Here is a 25,911-nt window from a genome sequence, read left to right as displayed (position 1 = left end):
ATTCAAGAAACTATAGTATACTTTAAATGATCTGCCAAACTAAGAAGCTATACTCAGAGAATAATTCATATCTTTGAAGAAGAAAGAGTTTCAAATATTTGACAAGATATATATTCTAAGAAATACTTCTCATATGTACAAATTTCAATAAATAATCAAGGAGTTTGATTTCAAGAGAAACAATCAATATAATGTGAAGAGCAAAGCATTTTCAGATATCCTAGACATAAAAGAAGGCAAAAGCATTTATCACTGAAATATGGGAAAGATATTTAAGACTTTGTTTACTAGTTGATAATATGAAATTCTTTAATAAAATGTTACTTTTGAACTTTAAGCATTCAAATTGGAATATAAAGTTAGCCATCATGTACTCTTTTTTTGTACATTAATACTAATATGAAATATTATAAGCTTGTTAGCTAACTTTTCATTTACAACTATCCAGGAGAAAAGTGCCATTTTCTTGATGGGAAAATTACCTATTTAATTATTTAAGAGCAAGATGGCATAATATTTACTTGAAATTTTTGAGAATAGTAGGCTACAGTATCTATATAATCCTCACATGAGGACATTTTTCCATTGCCTTTTAGAGAGAGAGGAAGAGAGAGAAACATCGATGTGGTGCCTAGACTGGGATTGTACATGCTCTGACCAGGAATCGAACTCACAACCTTTTGGTTACGGGATGACACTGTAACCAGCTGAGCCACACTGGCCAGGGCTACAGTCAATATTAATGAACGAGTCCTGAACTCCTTACTAGGGGAAAATAAAAGCTTTGCTTATTTCTTTTTTTAATCTACCTTTTTATTAGCCACATACTTATTTTTTAGCAATTTGATGATTTATTTTCATTATTTTTCACTATTGCAGTTTAATTTGCTTGTTTTACAGAATTGTGATCATTTAATACATCCAGCTTTTGTTTTTTGATTTTTCACTTACTAGTCTATAATCATTTTTCATATTAGTGCATATTTTTTCATGTTATTTATATATAATTTCTAAAATCAGCTATAGTCACCATGCTTCACATTAGATCTTCAGACTTTATCTTATAGCTGAAGGTTTGTACCCTTTTACCAACCTTTCTCTATTTTATACCTTAATATATTGAACTCAATTAAATTTTATTCCATTTAAAAAGCCTTTTCAGGGTCTGGCAGACTCTTTGGGTCATCATTCTTAGCAGTAGGTTGTCATTGCAGTGTGACTACGTAGACCTCCTTCCTGGCTGTCAGAGCACGGGGCTTTTAGAAAATGAGGTTTCAGCTAGCATTTGTTGGAACGGGATACAGCACGTAATATAGCGCAAAGGCTGAGAAGTGAGAACTGAAGAGACTCTGGCCAAGTCACTGCAGCCAACATAACCGGACTGCGGCATGGCCGCTCTGGGCGTTTTCTGCCGCGTCATCAGGTGTATGTTGCGACAGTCGGGATCTGTCAGATGAGAGCGAAGGCAGTGGAATCAGCATCGTGCTGGGCTAGTGCAGTATGCAACCTCTACAATGTGAGTTTATTTCTAGCTGACTCTTAAAAAATGGGTTGGTTTGGAGGCTATTTTAGTGGGGGGGTAAATGGGGCAGCATTTCAAATAGGTATAGAAGAATGCTTCTGAATGCTGTTTTTCTCCTTAATTCATTAGTAGAAGAGAGTTGGAAGTTAGGCTGAGGAAAATAAGGCAGTTTATTCAGATGCAGTATTTCTTTCACTCTAAAGAATAACACATTAAATATTAGGCAATGTATTTTACTAGTATAGATGTAGTGGAAGAGTATTCCTTTTCATGGCAAAAATCATCAGTATAAAAACTACTGTCATTGCCTGATTGTTATAAAACACTTTGTGTGTGGTTTGAAACAATCGGAGTGAACTAAAATCAATTCTTTTTTAGAGTAATACAGCAAGAAGTAGCAAAAAGAGTTCAAAGTCTAAGATAGTATTTATATTATTGATATAGTACTCATAATAAAGTGTATTTACTGAGGAAATGAATGTAATAAATGTGGGTAATGAAAAAGAACAGAAAAACTTTTCAAATATGAGGAAGTTAGAATAAAGTGATTTGAATAAAGCCAGATAATGCTGTTTTGTGTTTTAATAATTAACTAAGAAAGGTTTTAAATCTTTAGATTGGGCTGGGAGGGTTGATATAATAGTTGAAGTCTGGGCATATTATTGTTTAGTTAAATCTCTATGTGACCTGCCCCCAAGCCCCCACCAATGGTAATTGAAATAGCATATAGAGGTAAATAATATGAATACTGAGCCAAAATTCACAAAACTGAGATCTGGATGCAGTTCAGACATTGAGTAGTTGTTCAACCTTCAGCGACATCTTTCACCTCTGAATATCTCTTCCCTCAGCTGTAAAGTCAGGGTTTTGCATTAGACTTTTAAGGTGCCTCACTTATTGAAACACTGTTTAACTAAAACAACCTTAAGGCCTATCTGTCAGCGGAAGATAAGATAATCCAGTTACGTTCAGATAATAGGATATATGCAGTTGTTAAAATGAAGGTAGGTCTGCAAGTACAGATGGAGCATGATTCATCTTTTCATTATCCACCAAATTTTGAGTCTATATGTCAGGGGCTATTCTTGGTGTGAGGAACACAGAAAAGAACACAGACATAGAGCTTACATCAAAAAGAGATCAGAAATAAATAAACTAATAAATATTATGGGTCAGGGAGCAATAAATGCTATGAAGAAAAATCAAGTACTTTCTCTAACCTTTGAAACTTGATAAGGGGGAAAAAAGATATAGAATGTATTTGGGACACTATCGTTAGAATTTTTTAAAGACTTGGGAGATAGTTGCCCTTGGAGTGAGAATTGGAGGTCAGGATATGATGTGGTGGGGAGAGTGGCTTATTTTGCATACTTCTGTGTAGTTTTACTTTTTTCATATGTGTGCATGTATGACAGAAACAAAAAACAAAACAACCCAAAACCAAAGCAAAAAGACAATTGAATTCTTAATGTTGTGGGGGGAGAATTTTTTGATGATATATTTAACATGCTTTAGTCCAATCTGAACTTTTTTGACTAAGAGTACCAGTCTTATCTATGTGTCCTGTGTCCTAATAATGTTTAGATAATAAAGTCTTTTGGCTTTTGGTTATATTGGACTTTTCCTGTTGATGTGTACAAGTGTGTTTTGTATTAACATTTGCAATACTAAAACTTTAGTTTATGTATAGTTTTTCTTAATGTGTTCAAGTTCCATGAAAACAATATCTAAAATTTGTAAACTTTTGCTAAACGATAGCTTGCTTACTTAACTTCATGTCTTCCCTAGGGTAAGAATTTAAGTTCTTGACATTTTGTCTTATGTATTTAAACTTTTATTTCAGTTTTAGCATGTTTACTTTTAGGTTCTAAACATCAGCTGAACTTGGAGAAATCAAAAGAGGTCACTTCTTTTTTTCCCCTAAAAAAATCAACATGCCTAAGCATTTTTCCTGATTTTTATCTCTGTTCTTTTCTAGTTGGATGAAAAATCTGACAAACAGTATGCTGAAAATTACACAAGAGTGAGTATACAAAGTCCTAAGGGAGTGAAGTTCTCAAGATCAGTTAGCTTACTTTCTACTACTATTTCATCCTTTTTTTTTACTACAATCGAACTGATGGAGCTACTCTTCCTCTCCTCATCTATTTCCTGTCCGTGACCCCCAGAATTCCTCCGGGGTTGAATCATGTGAAGCACTGGGAAGAGAAAAGACACTGCATTTTATTTCACTGAATGTTGCCTCCTAAGCCTTTGGCTGTTGTTTTGATTTTCATTCCTCTAGAATTTGATCCTGAGAAGAAGCCATTAAACACTGTAAATGAAGTGTCTTTTAGGAATGGTGGTGGCAAACTCTGAGTTTGTTTATTTTTTTCCCTTTAAGATAAATTATTTCTTTGAAGTAAAATAACTTTTTTCTGGGAGTTGCTTTGTGTCAAAGTCTCTTAACTTTCTTCTCCAAGTATTTTTTGATAGTCCTCTAGGGAAATAGGATTACTTTTATGCTATGCCCAAAAAAGATATACAAGTTGCACTATAAATATAGTGCAAGCCACCAATGTACCCACATATGTAAGTTTAAATATTCTAGTCGCTGTATTAAAACAGTAAAAGAAGCAGGTAAAATTAATTTACATAATATATTTTATTTAACCCCAATATCCAAAATATTTTCAGCATAATCAATATGAAAATTTATTGAGATATTTTACATTGTTGTTTTGCACTAAGCCTTTGAAATATAGTGTGTATTTTATACTTTAAAAAAAATCTCAAAGCAAAACAAAACAAAATCTCAACTGGAGTAATCACATTTCAAATGCTCAGTAGCTATACATGGCTAGTGGCTACTATTTTGGACAGCCTAGATCTATGCCATTTATTAATTCAACAACATAATCTCCCATTTAAACTAATTGTGGGAAGAGCAGTTTAAATCATAGAGATACATGGTGTTATTTCTCTCGGCTACAAATAATATCTCCAACTTTATTAACAAAATGTTAGAAAAAGAAACAATCCTAAAGAAGCAGCTTCAGGAACTAAATAGGAGGACTGCTAATTAGCATACCAATTGTAAAGTTAAAAAACTTTTAATATTAATCTGATGTGCTCACCCCAGTGTTGTTTACAGTATAGCAAAGATAAACTTAGAAAATGAAAAACGTACACAAGCTATTTCCTTTTTAGTTATTATGAATTCTAGGTTCCAGTAAGGTGTTTGTGGGAACAGTTGTGCTTATGGTGTCTGGGCTCTCTTCTGGGTACTCCCTCCCCCAAGCCAACCCAAACTGCCCATAGGTTGCCCTTGGTAACTTCTCATCCACGCTGTATCAGATCTCCCTCAGCACCCTGCCCCATTTTTAGTTTTCACAGCAAACATTTTTAAAGAAACAAGAGTTAAAAGTCATATTTCTTTTTTCTAGCCCTCATCTCGAAATTCTGCCTCAGCAACAACCCCTCTCAGTGGGAACTCATCCAGGCGAGGAAGCGGGGACACCAGCAGCTTAATAGATCCAGACACCTCATTAAGTGAATTGCGGGTAAAATGAAATTTTTGGTTTGCTTTTAAAAATTTTTTTGGCTTCTTTGCAGTATACCAGTCTACTGGAACTATTTAGCATCTAACATGACACAGTAGAAAGAAAAGGAGTATGAGTTCTTTAAAAGAAAATTATTAATACAGTTAAAGAATGTGACTTTGGCCTGAAAGGAAGGAGATTGGTTTATTTTTTCTGTTCTTTCCTGAACTTTTGATGATATTGGAATGAGTTTTGCTAATTTACAAATGCCAAGAAACTTTTTAACGTATCTAAAAGTAATTCTCTCAGAAATAATTGGCCATATTTTAAATGGAAAATATGTGTATGTACAAGGAACCAGACCCTGGTAATTACTAGTCTTTTTGAGCCATTATAGTAGTATTTGGCTGCTTGAATATTTTTCATAATAAGACAAGTATAATATATGAGATAACAGAAATACCTGAGTAATGAAAAGTTTATTTAACCTGTTGAGTTTTCATTTTTATCAGCCATTTTATTTGAAAATGGGGACTTTAAAAATGTATTTATTTGAATGTCTCTTTGCAGAACCTGCTATTTGTGAGCAGTGGGGGCAGGGGCGTAATAAAAATTGCATTGCATTCATTCATTCAGCATTTATTGAGCCCTTGGTCCCAGAGATCTAGGCAATAAAACAAACATTGGGTTTTTGGAGTTCACTGTTTCATAGGGAAGATCAGCTCATACAAACCAGTAAAACCAAGCGGTAGCAAGAATAGGACTGTTAAGGGAATTCAGAGAAGCATCTTCTAAATTGGGCTAGAAGAGATTAACAAAAGGCTTTTCAGAGGAGAAAAACTCTCCGCTAAGGTTTGAAGGAAGAATTAAAGTTATACAGGCAAAGAAGTTGAAGGGAGAAGTCTTTCAGAGAGAGATGAATTCAGAGAGCCTTCAAGTGACCTGTACAGTGAGGTTGCCAGAGGGCAGGGTGAGCAGTGAGGGGCTGTGGTGACGGTGAGTGGGGAAGCTGGAGCTGTGGGCCAGAGCATCTTGTATGGCGGCCTACCGGGGGCTCAGGTGTGCCCTGACAGCTCTGCTGCCTCGGGCAGGGGGCCCTGAGACCTGATCTGCATGCCTGAAGAGGGGCCAGGGTTGGGAGGAAGCCCTGGACTTGAGAACAGTAACCCTGTGGTTAAACTTTGAGATGAGAACAGCAAGTCAAACTGTGATGGGAAGAAAAGTAAGAAACTTGCTCTGAAGACAGTATTGGAGGTTAGGAAGTTGGCTGGCCAGTAGCAAAGAGAGAGAGAAGGCTAGGAGAGGATTTTTGTTTTACATTAAGGGTGGGATGATTCTTTCCCTTGGATTGAGGTAGCAGAGTGAGAATATGAAGGCTGAGGAAGGAGAAGGGGAACAGACAGCCAAGTGCCTGAGTGGGTGCGATGAGAGAATGTCCAGGCTCAGATGGATGGGGGCCTAATTTGGAGGGCCCCTCTCACTGCCACGGTGGAAGGGGAGGTGGGGACAGGCGGGGGGACTGAGTAGGAGTGCAGGCAGGGTGGGAGCAGGAGTCCGGTTTGTGAAATGGGCACCTTGGAAAAGCAAGCTGGGTGTCGGGAGAGGGTGGAGAGGTTTGGAACGTGGCAGTAGCAGTGGAGAAGGGGAGCTGACCCAGGTCAGCATGGCCGTGACTTTGAAAGAGTCAGTACTTATTGACCTCTTACTAAGTACCAGGTATAAGTGCTGGGAGTACAAAGTTGAATACGGTAAACTTTTCTTAAAAGCATCCACATGAATCAGTAAAATTTGCTGCTTAAAATGAATTTACTACATATTTTACTAGTTCTAGGTAAAGCATTATGCCAAAAATTATGTAAGTGATTTATAAAATTTTAAATATTATATGATAAAAATGTTATAACTTTTAGTTATTTATTCATATGCAACCCCACCCTAATGCTGTCTCAACATGTGTTAATGCCGAGAAAATATTTAACACTTTAGCTACGTTACTTCCAGACCTTCAGCCCCAGTATCACGTGATGTTTGCCCCTTTTAGGTTGGGATCGGCAGTTACGTTTGTGTACTCTGAATTTTTTGCTTTTAGTCTGGGATAGTCAAATACAGTTGACATTTTCATCTGAATTCTTTGAGACTTAAGATATGTTTGTGGATGGTTTTATGCAATGGTTCATTCCTATGTCCTGCAGGATATCTATGACCTTAAGGACCAGATACAGGATGTAGAAGGGAGATACATGCAGGGGCTTAAAGAACTAAAGGTATCAGGGCCCCTTCTGCAACCCAAGCATGCTGTCTGTCCGCAGAAGTGCTGGTAACGGCGGCTTCGGGAGTTCTGTTACCCGCACTGCACACAGCTTTTACTAACAGCGTTCGTCTTTCCAGCCCGCGCTTAACCCGCAACGCGTAGGAAAGGGGCACTTTTAGTCTCTGCTTGTGTTTACATGTTTCGTACGTAGTTTTTGAACCATTCAGTAGTATTACACCTTACCGTTTTAAAACCATATAAAATACTTAAATGTCATACAAAATTGAACTGGGCAAATACCTAAAAAGTATTCTAAGATTTTTTTTAAATTGAGAATTAGACCTTAAAATTCTTCCAGGTTTAATGAGAGAGTATTGCCTTTTTTTTCTGTCACCAAATTCAGTCAGTACTAAAGGCAAGAGGAAGAAGTTTCTAAGAGCATAATTATAAATATTTCCTCTGGAGAAAGGACCTTAAGCATGAGGCCTCTGTTTTGTTTCTTGTTTTTAATCTGTAGGTCAAAAAGGATTACATAGATTCAGTGCCTTAAAGAATTTGGAGATAAATTTAAATGGGCCGTATGTTTTCCAAGTAAGGCTGGCTACCGGTTTTCAATACGAGCATCCATGTGAGGCAGACATTTTGCTTATTTTGCTCTTCCTCATGTTTTATTATGAAGTTCAAGCCTAACATGAGAGCAAACTCAGTTTCTCTATTTGAAATAGAAAAACACAACAGACTTCTAATAAAAGCGTGAGCAAGGCAGTCAGAAAGGTAACTCAGGATAGTCCAAACGACAAAGTGTGGAGCTAATAGGCAAGGCTCTCCTCTGCCTCCCTGGTGTGATTGTAAGTACCCCAGCCACCAGACAGAATCTTCATGCAGGTGATTGTTGTTCATAAGGAACTTCCCCTGACGCTCATGAAAGGGTGGGAAGTCCTGTGGAGGCTGCCCTCCAGGGAAGCCTGGAAGCTGGGGCATGGCCATGGGAGGGTGTCAGTGAGCATGAGCAGGACCCCCGTTGCATGCTGATGTGCTCATCTAGTCTTATTGCTCTGATTTTCAGGGTTTAATCCCCCCCTTTTAAGACTTCAGACATGCGATTTTTGGAATTATCTTGCTTGGATCAAGGCAAAAAAAAATCCAGTACATTAAATAGATATGCTTATATTAAGTCTCATATGTAATATAATATATCAGTAAAGCAAGCAAGCAACTCAGAGACATTTTTGCTTTTTATTTGATCTAAAACTTTGTTTTACTTTTAAAACTACCTTTTATTGCATTTTTTGAAGGGTACAAAAGAACAGATTGAATTTATGTGAGACTTTGAACAGATAAGGTTCCTTTTCTTATTTTATGGTCAGCATAAAATTGAACTTGACTTCAGGTTATATTTATCCTTGCAAGAACTTTGAAGTGGAAGAAAAATCATTAAAAAAATCTGATTGATGATGAAGCGCAGTGGTGTGATGTATCCATATCCTGTTGAAAAAGAATGCTGGGTGATTGCTTATGACTTTCCCCTACTTTACCTTCCATCTAGAATCACCTGAGTCTTGTTAAAACACAGATTGCTGGACTCCCCAATTTTCTTATTCCGTGCATCTGGGCTGGGGTTGAAAATTTGCATTTTTATTCAGTAATGCTGTTGCTGCGCATTCAGAACCCACCCTTTGAAAATCTCTGCCGTAGGCACATTAAGTAAAACTGATTCCTAATGGGTATCGTTGTGTAAGCTTGATCAAAATCACTATTACTATCTTGATACTTATATTTAAAACAGTTGTCTGCGGTCTTGTTTAAAAGAAGAGTACATTACTTAAACTTTATATCAAATTTCTTATATATTGCGTCTTGCATCTACTGTTGAACTATCTTAGATTCTGGTGTCCATGCGGTTATGACCCATTTTATATGGACTGAGTTGCGAGGAGGACTTTGAATGCTGTTATCCTTTAAGATGGACCAGAATCATTCTACATTCTGCATTATATTAAGATACTACCATATTTAAATTATTATACAATTGACTTTGCTTATATTCCTTATTTGGGTTATATTGTTCCCAAATCTAATATAAATGTTACCTGTTAACGCAGTCCTAGTTGTAAAGTGTCATTAAGTGTGTGTGTGTACTTTATTGTGACAGAATTCACACACCATAAAATTTACCCATTTAAAGTGTACACAATTCAGTGGTTTCTCGCATAGCCACAGAGTAGTATAACCATCACCACAACCCAGTTTTAGAACGTTTTTGTCCCCCCGCCCCCCCCCCAGAAGAAACCGCTTACTAATTATCAGTCATTCCCCACTCTTCCTCTCCCACTCACACACTCAGCCTGGGTAACCACTAATCTTGGTGTCTTTGTGAATTCGCCTATTCTGACATTTCACATAAATGGAATCATACAATATGTTGTCTTTTGTGATTGACTTTTCATTTAGCATAATTTTTCAAGATTGATTCATGTTGTAACATGTATCTGTGGGGGGTGTTACGTGTGTTTTTTATGTCTGGGTAGTATGCCATGGTACAAATTTGCCACATTTTGTTTACCCATCTGTCAGTTGATGGATGTTTGGGTTGTTGCCAATTTTTGGCTATTCTGAATAATGTCGCTATGAACTTTTGTGTACAAGTTTTTGCTTACACACATCTTCTCATTTCTCCTAGGTAGACAGCTAGAAATAGAATTGCTGGGTCATATGTTTTAACATTTTGAGGAGCTACCAAACTGTTTCCAAAGCAGCTGCATATTCTCACCAGCAATGTATAGGGTTCTAGTTTTTCCACATCCTCACCAACACTTTTCTTTTTTTCATTATAGATTTTATCAATTCCAGTACATCTGAATTGGTATCTCATTGTGGTTTTGATTTGCATTTTCCTAATTCCTAATCATGTTAAGCGTATTTTCATGGGCTCATTGACCATTTGGAGAAATTATTCAAATCCTTGCCCATTTTAAATTGAATTATGTGATTTTTAAATTATTGAGTTGTAAGAATTTTTTATATAGCCTAGATGCAAGTTCCTTATCACGTGAGGACTACAAATCGTTTCTCACATTCTATGGGTTGTCTTTTTACTTTCTTGATGGTATTGTTTGTAGCACAAACGTTTTAAATTTACATGGTCTATTTTTTTCTTTTGTTGATAGTACTTCTGGTATCATATCTAAGAAACCATTCAAGTTCATGAAGATTTACTATGTTTTCCTTGGAGAATTTTATAGTTTTAGCTCTTACGTTTAGGTGTTTCATCCATTTTGAGTTTCTTCCCTTTTTGAGTGTGATGTGAGATGGGAGTCCAGCTTCGTTCTGTTGCGTGGGGATATTCGGTCATCTCAGCATCATTTGTGGAGAAAATGATTCTTTTCCCTTTGAGTCGTTTGAGTACCCCTGTCAAAAATCAATTAATCATAAATATAAGTGTTCTGAGCTCTCATTTTTATAGCATTAATTTTCGATAAACATTTGCATTAGTATTTTTTGAATTTATTTCCAGCAGTGATGACTTTTTCTATGTGAACTATTTTTTTATTTTTATTTTTAAAATGTTATTAGGCAGTAGTAATTACCAAATTAGACACAGTTATTTAAAAAACAGACTTATAAGCCATTTTAGGCAGAAAACTTGGAAGAATATAAAATTTCAGGCATTTTGTGGTAGTTCTTTTATAATCATTTTGGTATTGCTTATTTTAAAATGACTAAAATTTGAATAATTACTAGAAAAAAGTGTTTATACATTTACATTAGCATTATTATGCAGTCCAGGAAAGTACTGAAAACAGACGTCCAGGAAGGAGCAAAATTCACATAAGGCTGAAGTTTACTTATGTGAGTGAAGCTGTATTCTTTTGAATCATTGCATTCTGAATACCAAAAACTTGTTAAAAAATACAAGAGTAGCATTTCTGAAAACATTGGTTCTTCTTTTTGTGACTCTTACAAATATGTGTCCTCTGTACACCTGTTTATCTTTCAGAGGCTACCTTGCTGCTTGCTTTTCTTTCCTCGGGTAGCAGAGAGCATACAAAGTTGCTATAATGGCGTTAGTCATCCTCCTATCTGACGTGCATGTTACTAAACAAGGAGTTCCCCAAACGGCTTGTATTTGGCAAAAGTGCATCTTCATGTGTTTGTGCCACTGCTATTGTTTCCTGTTATATATTGTATATAGGAAATGAGCATGTGTTAGGTATCAGGCTGATAACTTTGACTTTCATTTAGGAGTCTTTGTCTGAAGTGGAAGAAAAATACAAGAAAGCCATGGTTTCTAATGCACAGTTAGACAATGAGAAGAACAATTTGATCTACCAGGTAGACACCCTCAAGGATGTTATTGAAGAACAAGAGGAACAGATGGCGGAATTTTATAGAGAAAATGAAGAAAAATCAAAGGTAACTGTTCATCTTGTATAACACCTTTATTTTGGATCAGAAAATTAAAATCTTCCGTTTAAAAAAGTGCTGGGCTTAGTGGAAGGAAGCAGCATACCTGATGTCTCAGTCAAAACCGATTGGTCCAAAGAAATTGGTACATACCAGGTCCTGAAGTATTTTTCTTTTTAAATTTTATAAGATGTGGTATTTTGTTAAAGAAACGCTTATGACCTCCTTTAGTTTCTGCAAATAGAATAGAACTCAAGTTTTATCTTTTTTTTAATCTCTTAATTGGGACAATTACAGTTATTTATTTATTTTTTTTCCTGTTTTAACTGGCTGGAACGGCACAAAGCTTCAAAGACTTTCATTGCAATGGTTCATTATTTCTTTCTTTCTCTCCATTTTTCAAGAGACGCTGATTTCTAAATGATAGGAGAGAAATTTATGATCAGAAATTGAGAAACAGCAGTGTGGAAGTGTGGGTCAGAAGTCCACATGTTTTCTTTAGAGGTCTGTAAGCTGTATTGTTACAAAGTGCAGTTAAAGCCACTACCCAAGATCTAGGTTTGCCGTTTGACAACTGTAAAAAAACAAATTGGATTCTCTCAAAAGCTTGCTGAATTTGGACTTCTTAAAGGGTTGATGTCAGTCTGAGCAGAGACAAATGGATATTACTGCCAAAAAATGAGTTGCCCCTACATTGCAAAAATAAAAAATTCAAAAAATAATTTAAGGACTGCGTGTTTGTGAATTGTTAGAAACAACATCAGTTGAAATTTGTACAAAATAATGGGAGAGAAGCTGTTAATATAACCTCTAAGGGACCAACATTAATACCATAGACTATTGGGATTTCTTTCATTGAGGACTGAACGTGTTCATTCCTGTCTGATTCGGTCATGTTTAAAAATTGTTAGGGAGTGTTTGCCAAGGGGTAGGGGGAAGGAGGAATGAATAGGCAGGGTGCAAAGTGTTTTTAGGATGATTTTACTCTTCTGTATGATGCTATAATGGTGACTACATAGTACATTTGTCAAAACCCATAGAATGTGCAACACCAAGAGTGAACCCTAATGTAAACCATGGACTTTGAATGATAATAATGTGTCAGTGTAGGTTTATTGATTATAACAAATGGACCACTCATGGGTGGGACATTGACTACGGAAGGCTGTTCATGTGTTGGGGCCTGGAGGTATATGGGGATTCTGTATTTTCTCTTCAACTTTGCTGTGAACCTAAAATGCTCTAAAAATTAAATCTGTCTTAAAAGGTTAAGATAAAAAGACTTGTGTCTAGACAGGAAAAAAGAGGCTTCTGGGTATTTTCATATCGGATGACAGTGGCTAGTTGGAGAGATTTGGTGACAATAGGTAGTTTCTTTGTTGATTCTTCCTCTATCTCATAGGCCAGTTTTGGATATTCTGAGCCCTCCTGCTTTACTTAGAGGGCTTGGCCTCCTTTTTGCCTTCCCGTGCATTTTTTATATCTGTTTCTGGCCGTTTGCTTCTAGCAGATCAGAGAAAATCTCATGCTCAGTGATTAATGGTCAGAACTAAAATGAGGTCTTACCTTTTCATCTTCTCAAATGTCCTTGAGTATTTTTTTAAATTAGAAAAAAAAAACAACCCTATGGTTAACTATTTTAACCAACTTTTTTTTTTTCAGTTATCATTTTTAAGATACAGCGATGTCTTAACTATACACAGAGTTGTGGTTTTTTATCTTTATTTTTTTTAAAAATCTGCTTTTCAAATTTGAAAAATCTATAAGCTTTTTAATACCATGTAAATCTGCTTCAGATACTGTGCTGCAGACAGACTCTGTGATAGTGCCTCTCTGTAAAACATACCTTCACCCTGAGCTCTTCTAAACAGCTCCTGCTTCATGAAGTAGAATGTCCATGTTCGGAGACTTACAAAGAGGCCAAGTGCTCTATATTTTCATTACTGTAGCAGATGGTGAGGGTAGAGAAGACCATTCAGTTAAGACAGTAATGATATTAATGCAATTCTTTCAAAAGGTTTTTAGTGTTTGCTGCTGGAATTACATAATAACTGTATGTTAAATATTGTTTCCATACCTACTTTAGGGACAGAATGCCTGATTATGATTGTCTCTCAAGTATATTATTCTTTTCTTAATATCTATTCATTTTAGTAGGGAATTCTTCTTTTTAGCTTCCCTGAGATTTTAAAAAATGTTTTATTACAGATTTTAAACATACGAAAGAATAGAGGAGTATAATGAATCCCCTAAACCTATTACCTACCCCCAGCAGCCATCGTGTGGCCTATTTGCTCCATCCACTTCCCCGACCTCCCACTCATTCATTGTTTGAAGCAGCTCTTCAGTATCATATTTAATGTGTATTTAGATATGGCTCTATAAACAATATGGATACTTTTTAAAGCAGTCATAAGATCATTCCACATCAGTTCCTTCATACTCTGTTTCTAATCACTGTAAAATTTTAATTGTCTCAAATATACATGGCTTTTTTATACTTAAAAAGTTGATAAGTTCCACACATTGGAGTTAGTTGTCATGTCTGTTAAGTCTCTTTTTATATACAGGTTTTTTTTAAAAAACTCTTTTTTTCTTCCTTACAATTTATGTGTTGAAGAAACTGGATTGCCTGTCTTACCAGTTTCTGAGAGTCTTAGGGATTTTACTGTTTTAGCCCATAGAATCTTTAACATGTTCTTTTTTCCTCTGTATTTCCTTTAAATAGGTAGTTAGGTTCAGAGGCTTAATCAAATACAGGTTTAGTATTTTTGATAAATCTATGTCATAGGTTGTTTTCCTTCGGGAGGCCCAGATGTATGACCATTTCTCTCTTAGTGATATTGTAGCTGGATGCTCAGATTGGCTAGTTGATTAGGGTTTGCAAAATGGGATAGTCTTAATTTTTTCATTACTGATTTATTTTCTTTTATTATTTTTAAATAGCTTTATTGATATGTAATTTATATACCATACAATTTATCTGTTTTAAGTGTATAATTCAGTGAGTTTTTTGTATATTAACAGATATGTGTAACCATTACCATTGTCAATTTTGGAATATTATTATCACATCAAAAAGAACCCCTGTACCCGTTAGTTATCATCTCCCTTCCTCCTGCCCCTCCCAGCCCTGAGTAACCACCAATCTACTTTGTCTATATAGACTTTCCTACTCTATAGACTTTCATTTTAATGGAATCATCTAATATGTGGACTTTTGCGATTGGCTTCTTTCACTTAGTTTAGTATTTTCAAAGTTCATTCATGTTTTAGCACACTATACTGCATTCCTTTTAATGGCCTACTAATATTTCATTTTACGGGTATACCACATTTTGTTTATTTGTGCATTGATGAACATTCTCCCCCACCCCCACTTTTTATCTATAATAAATAATGCTGCAATAGACCTCTGATACAAATTTTTGTGTGGACACATGTTGTCCCTTCTCTTAAGATATACTTAAGAGTTGAATTTCTAATTGTTAAACTCTTGTGTTTAACAATTTGAGGAATGCCAGACCATTTCCAAAGTGGCTACACTATTTCACATTCTCACCAGACGTCTCTGCAGGTTCTCATTTCTCCACAGCCTCACTAACACTTGTTATTATCTGATTTTTTTTCTAGCCATGTTAGCAGGTGTGGTTTTGATTTGCATTTTCCTAATCTCAAGTACCTATTTTCATATGCTTATTGACAATTTTAATATCTTTTTGAAGAACTATCTATTCAGATCCTTTGCCCATTTTTAAATTGGATTGCCTTTTTATTACAGAGTTATAAGAGTTTATATTAGTCCAGATACGAGTCCCTTATCAGATAGATGATTTGGAAATATCCCATTCCATGAGTTGTCTGTTCACTTTCCTGTGCTTTATTTATTAGCATAACTCCATCTTTAAAGAGAAATGCCCCCTCATCTCTTATTAACTCAGATAAGACGGTTTACATAGGAAAGGCAAGATAAAAGCTTGATTCTTTTACTTTACCTTACGAGTTTTCAAAGTAAAGAATTGGTCATTTAGCATTCTTCCATAGTCATCCTTTTTTTAAAAAAATATTATGAGATCAAGTATCCAAGCATTTGGTGATTTCAGTCATTTATAGATTTTATTCTTACTGATTTTCAAGTTGTCTGACCTTTAACTAATGTGAACCTCTTCAGGTTGCATCCCAAGTAACTTTGACATGAGTCCAATTGTTTTTAATAGCGTCCTTGCTATCTGGTCCATTTCCTGCTCCAGGCCTGGAGTCAGCTGTTTGTCCAAGGAACTTTCTCTTTTAGTGAAACACTGGGGGTGCTAGGGGTGCTCCTGTCCCCAAGTTTGTCACTATTTATAGTCCCTTTTAGTAGATGTATCAGGTAAGCATGTATGTGGGATATTTTTTAAAATAAAAAACAAAGGTTTCAAAGTCAAAATATATTATGAGTTTATGTTGATAATTCTAGTTCATGTTCAGGAATCCAGGGTTTTTACTTAACCTTTTCTTACACATGTATATTTGTTTTCCCACACTACCGTTCTCGGTTCTCAAAGCCACGGGGGATGATAGTAATTATGTTATAGTCTATTCTCATGGCTTTATCCCACAGTACCCAGAATAGCAATACCAACGTTACCACCAACTATATAATTACTTAAAATAGTTAAATGTTTTTCTGTTTTGTCCTGTTCGGTTGTTATTTTACTGCTAGGCTATGTATAGTCCAACCATTGTTTTTAAAAGTTACTTGAAATAGTTTCTCTCCCTGTGCTTATGCTGCTAACTGGAAATATAGTTAGGTTCACTGCATTTTATTTCAATATTTAGAAATTGCTTTTCTTACTCTTTATTTTAAATTATTTTTACTTTTAATTGTGGTAAAAAACATGAACAAAACTTATCATCTTAACCATTTTAGAGTGTACAGTTCTGTAATGTGAAGTATGTTTACATTGTTGTGCAGCAGTGCAAGCGGCTTTATTTTCTGGAACTTCTGGTTATTGCTGGTTTTGAGGTAGTTGTATTCCTTCTCAGTTGTGGAAGGAGACAGAGCATGTCGGTCTAGGCCTCCATCTTGGCCGTAATTCTCTTCTGTCCATTTTTAAATGTTTTTCTTCCAGATATACTTTGTAATCAACTTGTCTTGCTCTAATGAAAAACACGTGGTGGCATTTTTATTTGGACTTAATTAAATGTAAGATTAATTTGGGAGAGAACTGACATTTTTATGGTATTGAGTCTTTTTATCCAAGAAGATAGTATGCCTTTCTGTTAATTCAGGTCTACTTCTCTGTCTTCCAAGAATATTTTATATAGTTTTCCTCATATAGATTTTGGAAATTTTATTAGTTTACATGTATGCATTTTTAAAATTTATTTTCTGATATTGTGTTTATTGTATCTTCTCTTTTGATTTTATTTATATCTATGAAAATATTGAATTGTGTATGTTGATTTTTTTAACCTGTTAACTTTACTAAGTCATCTGATTGTTCCTAGTAATTTTGCCATTGATTAGTTTGGCTTTTCTAGATATATAATCCTATAAGATGAAAAGTTAAAATTTTCTGTACCTTTCTAAGGACCACAGAGTTTTTCTAAGTTGCTGTGTATCAGCAGTTCAGGTGTATTTTGGAAGTCATCTTTAGCCTCTGTATTGTTAGATTGTACATGTTCCAGTTTGTCGTGTGCCGATATCTGTGTAAACTGTATCATTTGTTTAATAACAGGAGTTAGAAAGGCAGAAACATATGTGTAGTGTGCTGCAGCATAAAATGAATGAACTTAAAGAAGGCCTTCAACAAAGAGACGAGCTTATTCAGGTATGTGCACGAACTGTGGGAATAATTAATCTTGAAAACAATGCACTGGATGGGGCGAAGGGTGGGTGTTGGGAGGGAAGGGTGTTAAAATGCCACGGAGAGTATACATACTGCTTGTCTCTTCGTATTTGGCTGTACCCTAAAATTCGGGAAACATGAAACATAAAGGCAGGCCTATACAATTAATTCTATGAACCTAATAAACACATTCTTTCCTGAAGAAGATACCTTAGGAAGTGGGCAAAAGGAAAAATTAGAGTGCCATTATTCTTTGGAATGTAGTGAATGCTTCCTTTGGCACGTGATTCTTGGGGAATAAGCATGGTATTCACTGAGGTAAGGTACATTGCTGCCGTGGCTGAATGAAAATAACTTGTTGAGGCACCTTAATACACAAAGGCAAAGGCTGGCCAGTGCTGAGTTCAGGTTTCTGCTGCTGGAGGGACTCTGAGTGCCACAGTGCTGGCCGCCTTTTAGGACTGCGGAGCAGTGTTGTCCTCCAAGGCATCTTTGAAAGCATGATCACCCTTTGTGCCTCTACCTCACATGCCACTTCTGTTCCTCTTTAAGTGTGGTCTTTCCTCTTGAGGTGGTCATTTCTGTGAGTACGGGATTAAGTTTGTTGAAAAGACATCCTACCCACTATTCTCGGAGTGTTATCCGGGGGTGGGGGGCGTCTAATGTTGCCTTAGTGTTAGAGACATACGCGTGGTGTCAGGAAGGCCATCTCGGAGTGCTCTCCCGGAGATGCCTCGCTTCCCGCACTCACTCAGCCGCGTGCCTGGGCACCCAGACACTGTCACCTCCACCTCCACCTCCACCCACCTCCCACCGCTCTTCTTTCCCCCACGGAGGCTCCAGCCTCTCTTAATCTCTCTCCCTATAAATAACTTTAAAACCCCTTTGAATAGAGGAAATGACCTTTTTTCTGTTTGTGGGTTTGTGTTACTTTTCTTCATTCTTGAGAGTATTTGAATTGAAACTAGCCTGCTGAAAGTAGGTGGAATTCGTGAATTCTAAATGCAGACACAGATAGCCTTTTGTAAATATCAAGTTACACGTGAAGTTTGTTGTCTTAATTTTCCCATATATGGCAAGAAGCATATTATCCAAATTCTGTTTGCTGCTGGTATTTAAAAGTAGTGTGGATTCCTCTTCCTTTTGTCCTTTTGTGTTTCTGTGTGTCAGTGTGCCAGCTACTTGTTACTCCTTTTACTAATTAAGATATATACTTTTCCCCTTTTATGATATCAAAAGAATACTAAAACTGTATTGGGAACTGCTTCTCAAATTCAGTAGCTTAAATGAGAAATGGTTAAGTGTTCTAGTTTTTAGTTTGATAATGATGTTCAGGAGGAATTGTAATGTGTGATTTCTGTAATTTGTCATTGTGGTTTCTTTAAAAGCCCAGGGTGCTGGGTATACAAATTTTAAAAGCGTTAAATTAGTTTTAGGTGTTTCTTATATTTAGAATTAACATCTTTTAGATATCAATATCTAAAGTAGGTAAGGAATGTGTGTGATTTGGGAAAGTAGGAGGTGATAATTTACCAATAATGCATTAAAAAAAACCTGTTAAACATAGCAGGGTCATTAAACATTGTGTAAACAGAAGAGTTGTTTAAAAACTGCTAAATACTGAGTCTACTTTTTCTAAACATCTGTGTGAGTATTCATTTGTAATTCATGGCGTTCTTTCTGTCGTAGACTCTGCTAACAGAAATTCACAATGATGAAGCTGAGATCTGTCCCTTTTCTAGTTAGTTCTGCTTAAGATAATAACGTTTAAAACTACTGCTTATTCTCTGTGATAAAGATCATAAGCAAATATGAATTTCCTTCTTTAAAAATGTCAGTTTTTCCATGTTTGGAAAAGAGGCAGTTATCCCTGGAAGAGCACACATGTGGAGCTCCATGCACACAGAAACCCTAGCTGGCTTGCTGCCGCATAGCTGTGGGCGGAACATTATCCCCAGGCCCCTGACTTACTTTCATAGCGGTGAGCCAAGGCGAGTCATGTCGCCAAGACACTGGATGTCATCTTTCTTTTCTGCAAGCACCTCTTGCTTTCCTGTTCACCACAGACACTGCTCGTTCCCCATTTAAGTTTCTTTATCAGCTTTAATTTTGTTCTGTTTTCCTCCCCTCACCCCCTGCCTTTTATGTTTCTGCTCTTTTATTACTTTTCTTTCCCTCTTCCTCTGCAGGAGAATCAGCGTATGCAGCAGAAAATAGACACCATGACAAAAGAGGTGTTTGAGCTCCAAGAGACACTTCTTTGGAAAGATAAAAACATTAGGGTATGAGGTGAAATTGGGCTTTGGTTTGAAACTCATCAATGAGGAATAGACCAATATAATGTAACCTAGAGATTCCTAAAAATCTGTCCTTTTGACTATTTTTAAAAATTTATACAGCGTGAAATACTAATAAGCAGAAGACACAAACTTCTGTGGGAAAACCTGATACTGTGTGTGGAAAGAACTCTTCTGTCCAGCCATCTCTGGGCTTGTGAAACCTACAAGTAGGAACTTTCTAAGGCTGTTCTTTATTTCCCCAGGATTCTTATCCAGAAGCAAACACAGGCATTTAATTCAAACTTTGTGGGTAACTTTTTATCTTTACATTGCAAGAATTTGGATTGAGAAGCAAGAGGATAAGGAGTTAGGAGTGGGGGAAAGGTTATTAGCATTCCATAAATCCTTGGTAAGTAAAATAGGAAGAGATTAAAATCACTTTAATTATGAAAGTGGATAGGAATGTCAGATTTTCTAGAGCTGCCAAGTTGTGACGTCATCTTCTAATTATAACCTCATAACTCCCCAAAGCAGGGGCCCAGATAAGGAAAAAGACTTCAGTGGTTTTTTGCTAAGCCATTCAGGTAGATTCTAAGTACACAGTAGGCTGAAAAAGTTGCTACCAGTTCATCCCGTGGGGCCCTTGACGGGCAGCCCCGTCTCATGGCATGAGCTGTCTGTTCTGCAGCTGGGGCACCACCACACAGCCATAGCTGCTGGAGGCTTACCTTGTCAGGGAACGGCTGTGGGGGGTGGGGTGGGACGGGCAACAGGGAAGGAACCCCTTTTCCTAAGGGCACAGTGAGAAAGACTTGTTCTGCTTGGGTTAGGTGGGGTAGGGAAAGGAAGCAGAGATCCCCAGGAACACGTGTGATACACCTAACGCTATGGGTCACACCCTCCGTTGTTGGGCGAGGCCTGGTATCACGTTCTTTTCACACCTCCAGTGACCCTGTCCTGTCATTAATAAACGCCTGGGAAACAAAATTACTTCCTACGAGTTTGGTAGACCAAAAGCTTTAAAGAAGTAAAGCTACCTTTTTAGAGTTTCTAGTACTTAAATACCAAGTTTCTAAAATTTTACCCAGAACTGGAAGAGCCGTCTGGAGTATAAATTAACAACTCCGTTAAGAATTTTAGAAGTGTGAGCCTACTGATTTTATTTAAATTTTCACTTGGAAAATTTAAAATGAGCTGTAAAAAGATGTTTGGCACAAAGTAGATAATTTGAAAGTTTAGTTAAAATCTGGCCAATATCTAGAATGGGTTTCTTTTAGGACCTAATTTTCTTTAGCACAATTCTGAGGTCCATGATTTCTCTTTGAATAATTATCTCATTATTTTTAAACTGATTATTTTGGACCAGCCATAGAAGAATTCCAAGCCTCTCAGTCCAATAAAATAGCTCTTCAAAATAAAACAATTTTTTTCTTACTAAAAAGTTGAGCTGATGGTTAAGATGTAAATTATTTGACTTTTTAATTTTCTTGGCCTTATTGAATGAATAAGTGGATATCTTCCTTCCGTGTGTGCCTTTTGCGTTTTGTTTTTTTTTTTTTAAGATTTTATTCATTTATTTTTAGAGAGAGGGGAAGGGAGGGAGAAAAAGAGGGAGAGAAACATCAGTGTGTGAGAGATACATCAATTGGTTGCTGCTCACATGCCCCCAACTGGGGACCTGGCCTGCAACCCAGGCATGTGCCCTGACTGGGAATCGAACCGGCAACCTTTCGGTTTGCAGGCCAGCACTCAATCCACTGAGCCACACCAGCCAGGACTGCCTTTGGCTTTTTTAAAAATTAAACTTCTAAAACATTTTTGAGGTAATTGTAAATTTGCATGCATTTGTAAAAAAAAAAAAAAATACACACACAAAGAGATCCTGTATGCCCTCGTGTAGTTTTCCCCAAATGTAACGTCTTGTAAAACTATAGTACAATATCACAACCAGGATATTGACTTTGATATAGTCAAGATACAGAACATTGTCGTCACTGTTATAAGGATCTCTCTCCTGTTGCCCTTTTATAGCCATAGCTACTACCTCCCCTACCCTGTCCCAGGCCCTGGTGACCCTAATCTGTTCTTCATTTCTATAATTTTGCCATTTTAAGAATGTTATGTAAGCAGAATTGTACAGTATATAACCTTTTGGAATTATCTTCTTTCACTCAGCATAATTCCCTTGAGATTCATCCAAGTTGTTGTCAATAATTTGTCTCTCCTTTGACATTAAAAATTTTTTTTAAACTGTGGTAAAGTACAAATAACATAAAATACACCATTTTTAAGTGTAGCGTTAGTTGGTGGCATTAAGTATATCCGCATGGTCTTGCTACCGTTGCCACCATCCATCCATAGAACTCTTCATCTTATAGGACCGAGACTCTGTACCCACTGAACTATAACTCCCTGAAGCCCCTTCTCCCCGCAGCCCCTGGCAGCTACTATTCTGCTTTATGTCTCTATGAGTTTGACTCTAGGTATCTCATATAAGTGGAATCATTAGTATTTGTCTTTTTGTGATGATCTTATTTCACTTGGCATAATGTCCTTAAGGGTCATCCATGTTGTAGCATGTGTCAGAATGCCCTTTTTAAGACTTAATATTCCATTGTATGTACCAGTTGTTTATCCAGTCCTCTGTTGACAGGCACTTGATTTGCTTTCACCTTTTGCCTGTCCTGAATAATGCTGCTGTGAACATGAGTTTGTGAACTCTCTTTGTGACCCTTCTTTCATTTATTTTTGGGTGTATACCCATGAGTGGAATTGCTGCATAATATGGCAGTTCTGTGTTTAATTTTGTGAGGAACCGCCACATTGTGTTCCATAGCAGCTGCCCCGTTCTGCATTGCATCAGCTCTGTACAAATGCTCCAGTTTCTCTCTAACCTTACCAACAGTTGTTTTCTATTTTTTCGGTAGTAGCCATTCTAATGTGTGTGATTTGATCCTCCCTTGGCTAATAAAGACACAAACTCAGCATGATCAGTGACTACCTATTGCATTACTCGTCTCTAGATTCATTTTCAAGATTTAAATTTAGTAGCTTCATGAATGAGCATGGCCGTTATTCTCACATTAAAGTTCAGTTTTCTTTAATTCTTCCTTCATTGATCCTGGGGCTCATGCCTTTATCCGCCAAGGCTGGTCCAAGCACCAGGTGGCCATGTGTAGAATAGATACTACATACAAAGGAGATTATACACACACACACACACACACACACACACACACACATCCATATAGCCCAGCATAAGACTCACTGCCATTCTGACTAAAGATATTTGTGCCCCTGTGCAATTATATGGAGAGTTAACCTGTTGCCCAAAAGTTCAGCCTCTTATACATATCTTTCAGGCTTCTTGACCCTAGAATTTGAGGTTAGGTCAGGGATAAAGAATTATTTAGATCTCCACAAGCATGTACTTTTTACCCTAAAAAAATTCACTGTAGGAGCTATTACTGAATGCAAACACAAGGTTAGTGGTTATATGGTCAGGTAGTACAGAGCATTTCAGATCTAGCGTGAATACATTTGGTCCAATTATGAGGTATTTCAGTCCTCTTCAAGCTTTGTGGTGAAATAGAGAACTTACAGGATGTGTTTTATTTTCCCATCCATAATTATGGGAAGATGAAATTAAAAAGTCCAAAAGTAAAGACAAAATCCACTGCTATAAGATGTGGAGGAGGAGCAAAAGGCATGTTTGAGTATTTGCTAGAATTCCTAGCTTCAGGTTGGTCTGTTCCTAGGAGATCTCTTCTGTTTGGTGGTGGTGTTTCTATAGAGCATGTTGTGACAATAACCACTGATGCAGTTACATGTGGTGATGCATGACATAACTATGCACGCAGATACCAGTAACCAAAAATACCTAACCAGCAGGCAGTCAAGTGACTGGCCACAGATGGAAAAGTACTGCTTGTGTGCTTTGTTGTCTTAGCGTTACATTTGTTATTAATGTGATGGAATGTTAATATTAGCTTGAAGTGTTTGAGGAATGCCTTATGTTATTAGAAACTCATGTTATGAATTTACAGTCAGACTCGAGACATGTCATGTGGTGTGAATTATTGAAAGAAAGTTAGCTGTTGTATAGTTGGGTAAGTGAGGAGTAGGACTGGCCCTGTGGACTGCTTTCCAGCAGTATCCGGGGTGACAGTAAGGGGACAGGACATAATTGTGGCCTTCAAGTTGCTATGATATGGAAAAAGTATGCAAGGGCTTTGCTACTTACTGTGACTTTGGGCAAAAATATATATATATATATAACTTCCCTGAGCCCTACTTTTTGATCCATGAAATGGGGATAATACAAAATATAAGGTGTGTAAGGGAGAAGTTTTGTTTATATATATACATATATAGGACATATAAATGCTTAATCATATGTATATATAACAGAGCCTACCATATAGACGATGCCACACAAATGGTAGCTGCTCTCATCCCCTACTGACTTATTCCCAGTTGGTTGCAGAATAGGATTATAATTTTAAAAAGTGTCCAGTTTCTCAGCAACCAGTCACTAAGCAGTTGGCCCACTTCTAAACCCAGGCAACTGAGAGGAAAGTGACTTGTAGTTTAACTTCTTGGATTCATGGGAATGCTGGCAGAAAACATAAATATAGGAACAAATGGGGAGAGAAAGGCTTTTTCAGATAGCCCAGCTGTTGGGTCCCTGAATAGACTGCCTAACTTGGGGGTGTTTTGAAGGCTGGGTTACTTGATGACATAGAGTAGGTCTGATTTGCTACGGGCGATCAGAATTGCCCCTGCCTCTTCACCGTCCTCAGCTCCGACCGCTGTGAGAGCAGTCAATGACCCGGAAAACGCAGGCGGAAACGCTGGCTGGCTGCTCCCAAGCCCTCGCTGTGGCCTCGCGCAGCATGGCAGGGCTTCCCACTGAGGACCCCTCTAAGTCTGTGTCTGTGGGGTGGGTGCTGCCGCCACCTCTTCCCCTTTTTCAGACGAGGAAGCTCAGGCATCGATCAGTTGATAAGTGCCAGGACTCAAAAGCTGGGTTCTAAAACTCGTATTTGCAGCCCTCTGTACGTGGGCTATATTTATTTTGTCAGTGTGTTATTTTCGTTTTTCATATTTTGAAGGTATGTCAGAAAACCAAATTACTCTTAATTGTATTTAGTTACAAAATAGGTTCTTGACAGTCCCCTTGGAGAAAAGCTATTTTTAATTAAGTGGTTTTTGAGGAGTATTTTGCTATGCTCCTTGCTGAAAAATCACTACAGTCCATAGTTCATTACAATAGCTTGTATATACTGGTCATTTTTCTTCCAGAACTTTTTCTTGTTTCAAAAAAAAAAAAAATCAACCATATTCCTGAATAAACTATTTTAGTTGAAATGTGGGGAGTTTGATTGATTCACCAAAAGAAAAAGTCTTAAGGAGATCAGTAAGGTCGACTTTATTTTAACATTACTGCTGCCTTCATTTTCCATTTCCTGTTTCTTCATTGACTGAAAAAGATTCGTTTTCCTGCCTGATGTGATAAGCACGTCTGGCCAAGATTATGCACGATTAACCAGTTGTTATTAAAACGCTTCTGGAGATGTATATCCACGTAACTTTGTATTTCCTCTCCTGTCTAACTGCTTGTTTCCAAGCTTTTAATGCCGCCTCGTCTTTTATGCCTTTGTCTTTATTTGAATCAGGTACTTCTCTGCTCCCTTTCACTTGCTTTTTTCTGTGCCATTCTTTCCCTTGCTACCCCGTCTAAAACCAGGCCCTAGAGAAACAGAGAGAATACATTGCCTGCCTCAGGAGTGAGCGAGATACGCTCCGAGAGGAGCTGGCTGACCTGAAGGAGACAGTGCAGACGGGAGAGGTACGTACGTCAGCATTCGCCTGGAGCTCGTGACCCTCCACGCTGTATTCTGCCTGCCTTTCGTCCTGGCATGAGCACAAACCACAGTGATCGTTCTCCAGTCCACATTTGGTCCGCTTAAGTCATGTCTGCTCCAGAGCTGTATTCCACGTGACCGGCTCTAACCAGGTTTCCCCTGTGGCAGACCTGTTGTCATGGCGTCACCTCACAGAGCACACTGCTTCCCTGGGGGGCTGTATTGGTGATGGTGGG

At 37.3% G+C, this 25,911-nt stretch overlaps 1 protein-coding gene across 15 annotated transcripts in view; it reads left to right on the top strand.

Moving 5' to 3' along the window:
• The window catches only part of LRRFIP2 (LRR binding FLII interacting protein 2), a 94,992-nt gene that overhangs the window by 57,714 nt on the left and 11,367 nt on the right, over positions 1-25,911 (top strand). For 9 of the 15 annotated variants that reach the window (XM_090284495.1, XM_090284486.1, XM_090284480.1 and 6 more), the window contains 7 exons: positions 3,501-3,545; positions 4,948-5,064; positions 7,236-7,307; positions 11,537-11,707; positions 17,419-17,511; positions 19,719-19,811; positions 25,558-25,659. In XM_090284495.1, coding sequence (XP_090140621.1) covers positions 3,501-3,545; positions 4,948-5,064; positions 7,236-7,307; positions 11,537-11,707; positions 17,419-17,511; positions 19,719-19,811; positions 25,558-25,659 — 693 coding nt within the window. The remainder of the gene's footprint in view (positions 1-3,500; positions 3,546-4,947; positions 5,065-7,235; positions 7,308-11,536; positions 11,708-17,418; positions 17,512-19,718; positions 19,812-25,557; positions 25,660-25,911) is intronic. The other 6 variants (XM_090284487.1, XM_090284488.1, XM_090284489.1 and 3 more) reach the window with 6 other exon arrangements.

The sequence above is a fragment of the Furipterus horrens genome, unplaced genomic scaffold (genome assembly GCF_987537825.1).
Source record: "Furipterus horrens unplaced genomic scaffold, mFurHor1.1.pri manual_scaffold_7, whole genome shotgun sequence".
Lineage (NCBI taxonomy): Eukaryota > Metazoa > Chordata > Mammalia > Chiroptera > Furipteridae > Furipterus > Furipterus horrens.
Note: the sequence above shows the minus strand (reverse complement) of the source record. Positions and strands in the feature narration are given on the sequence as shown.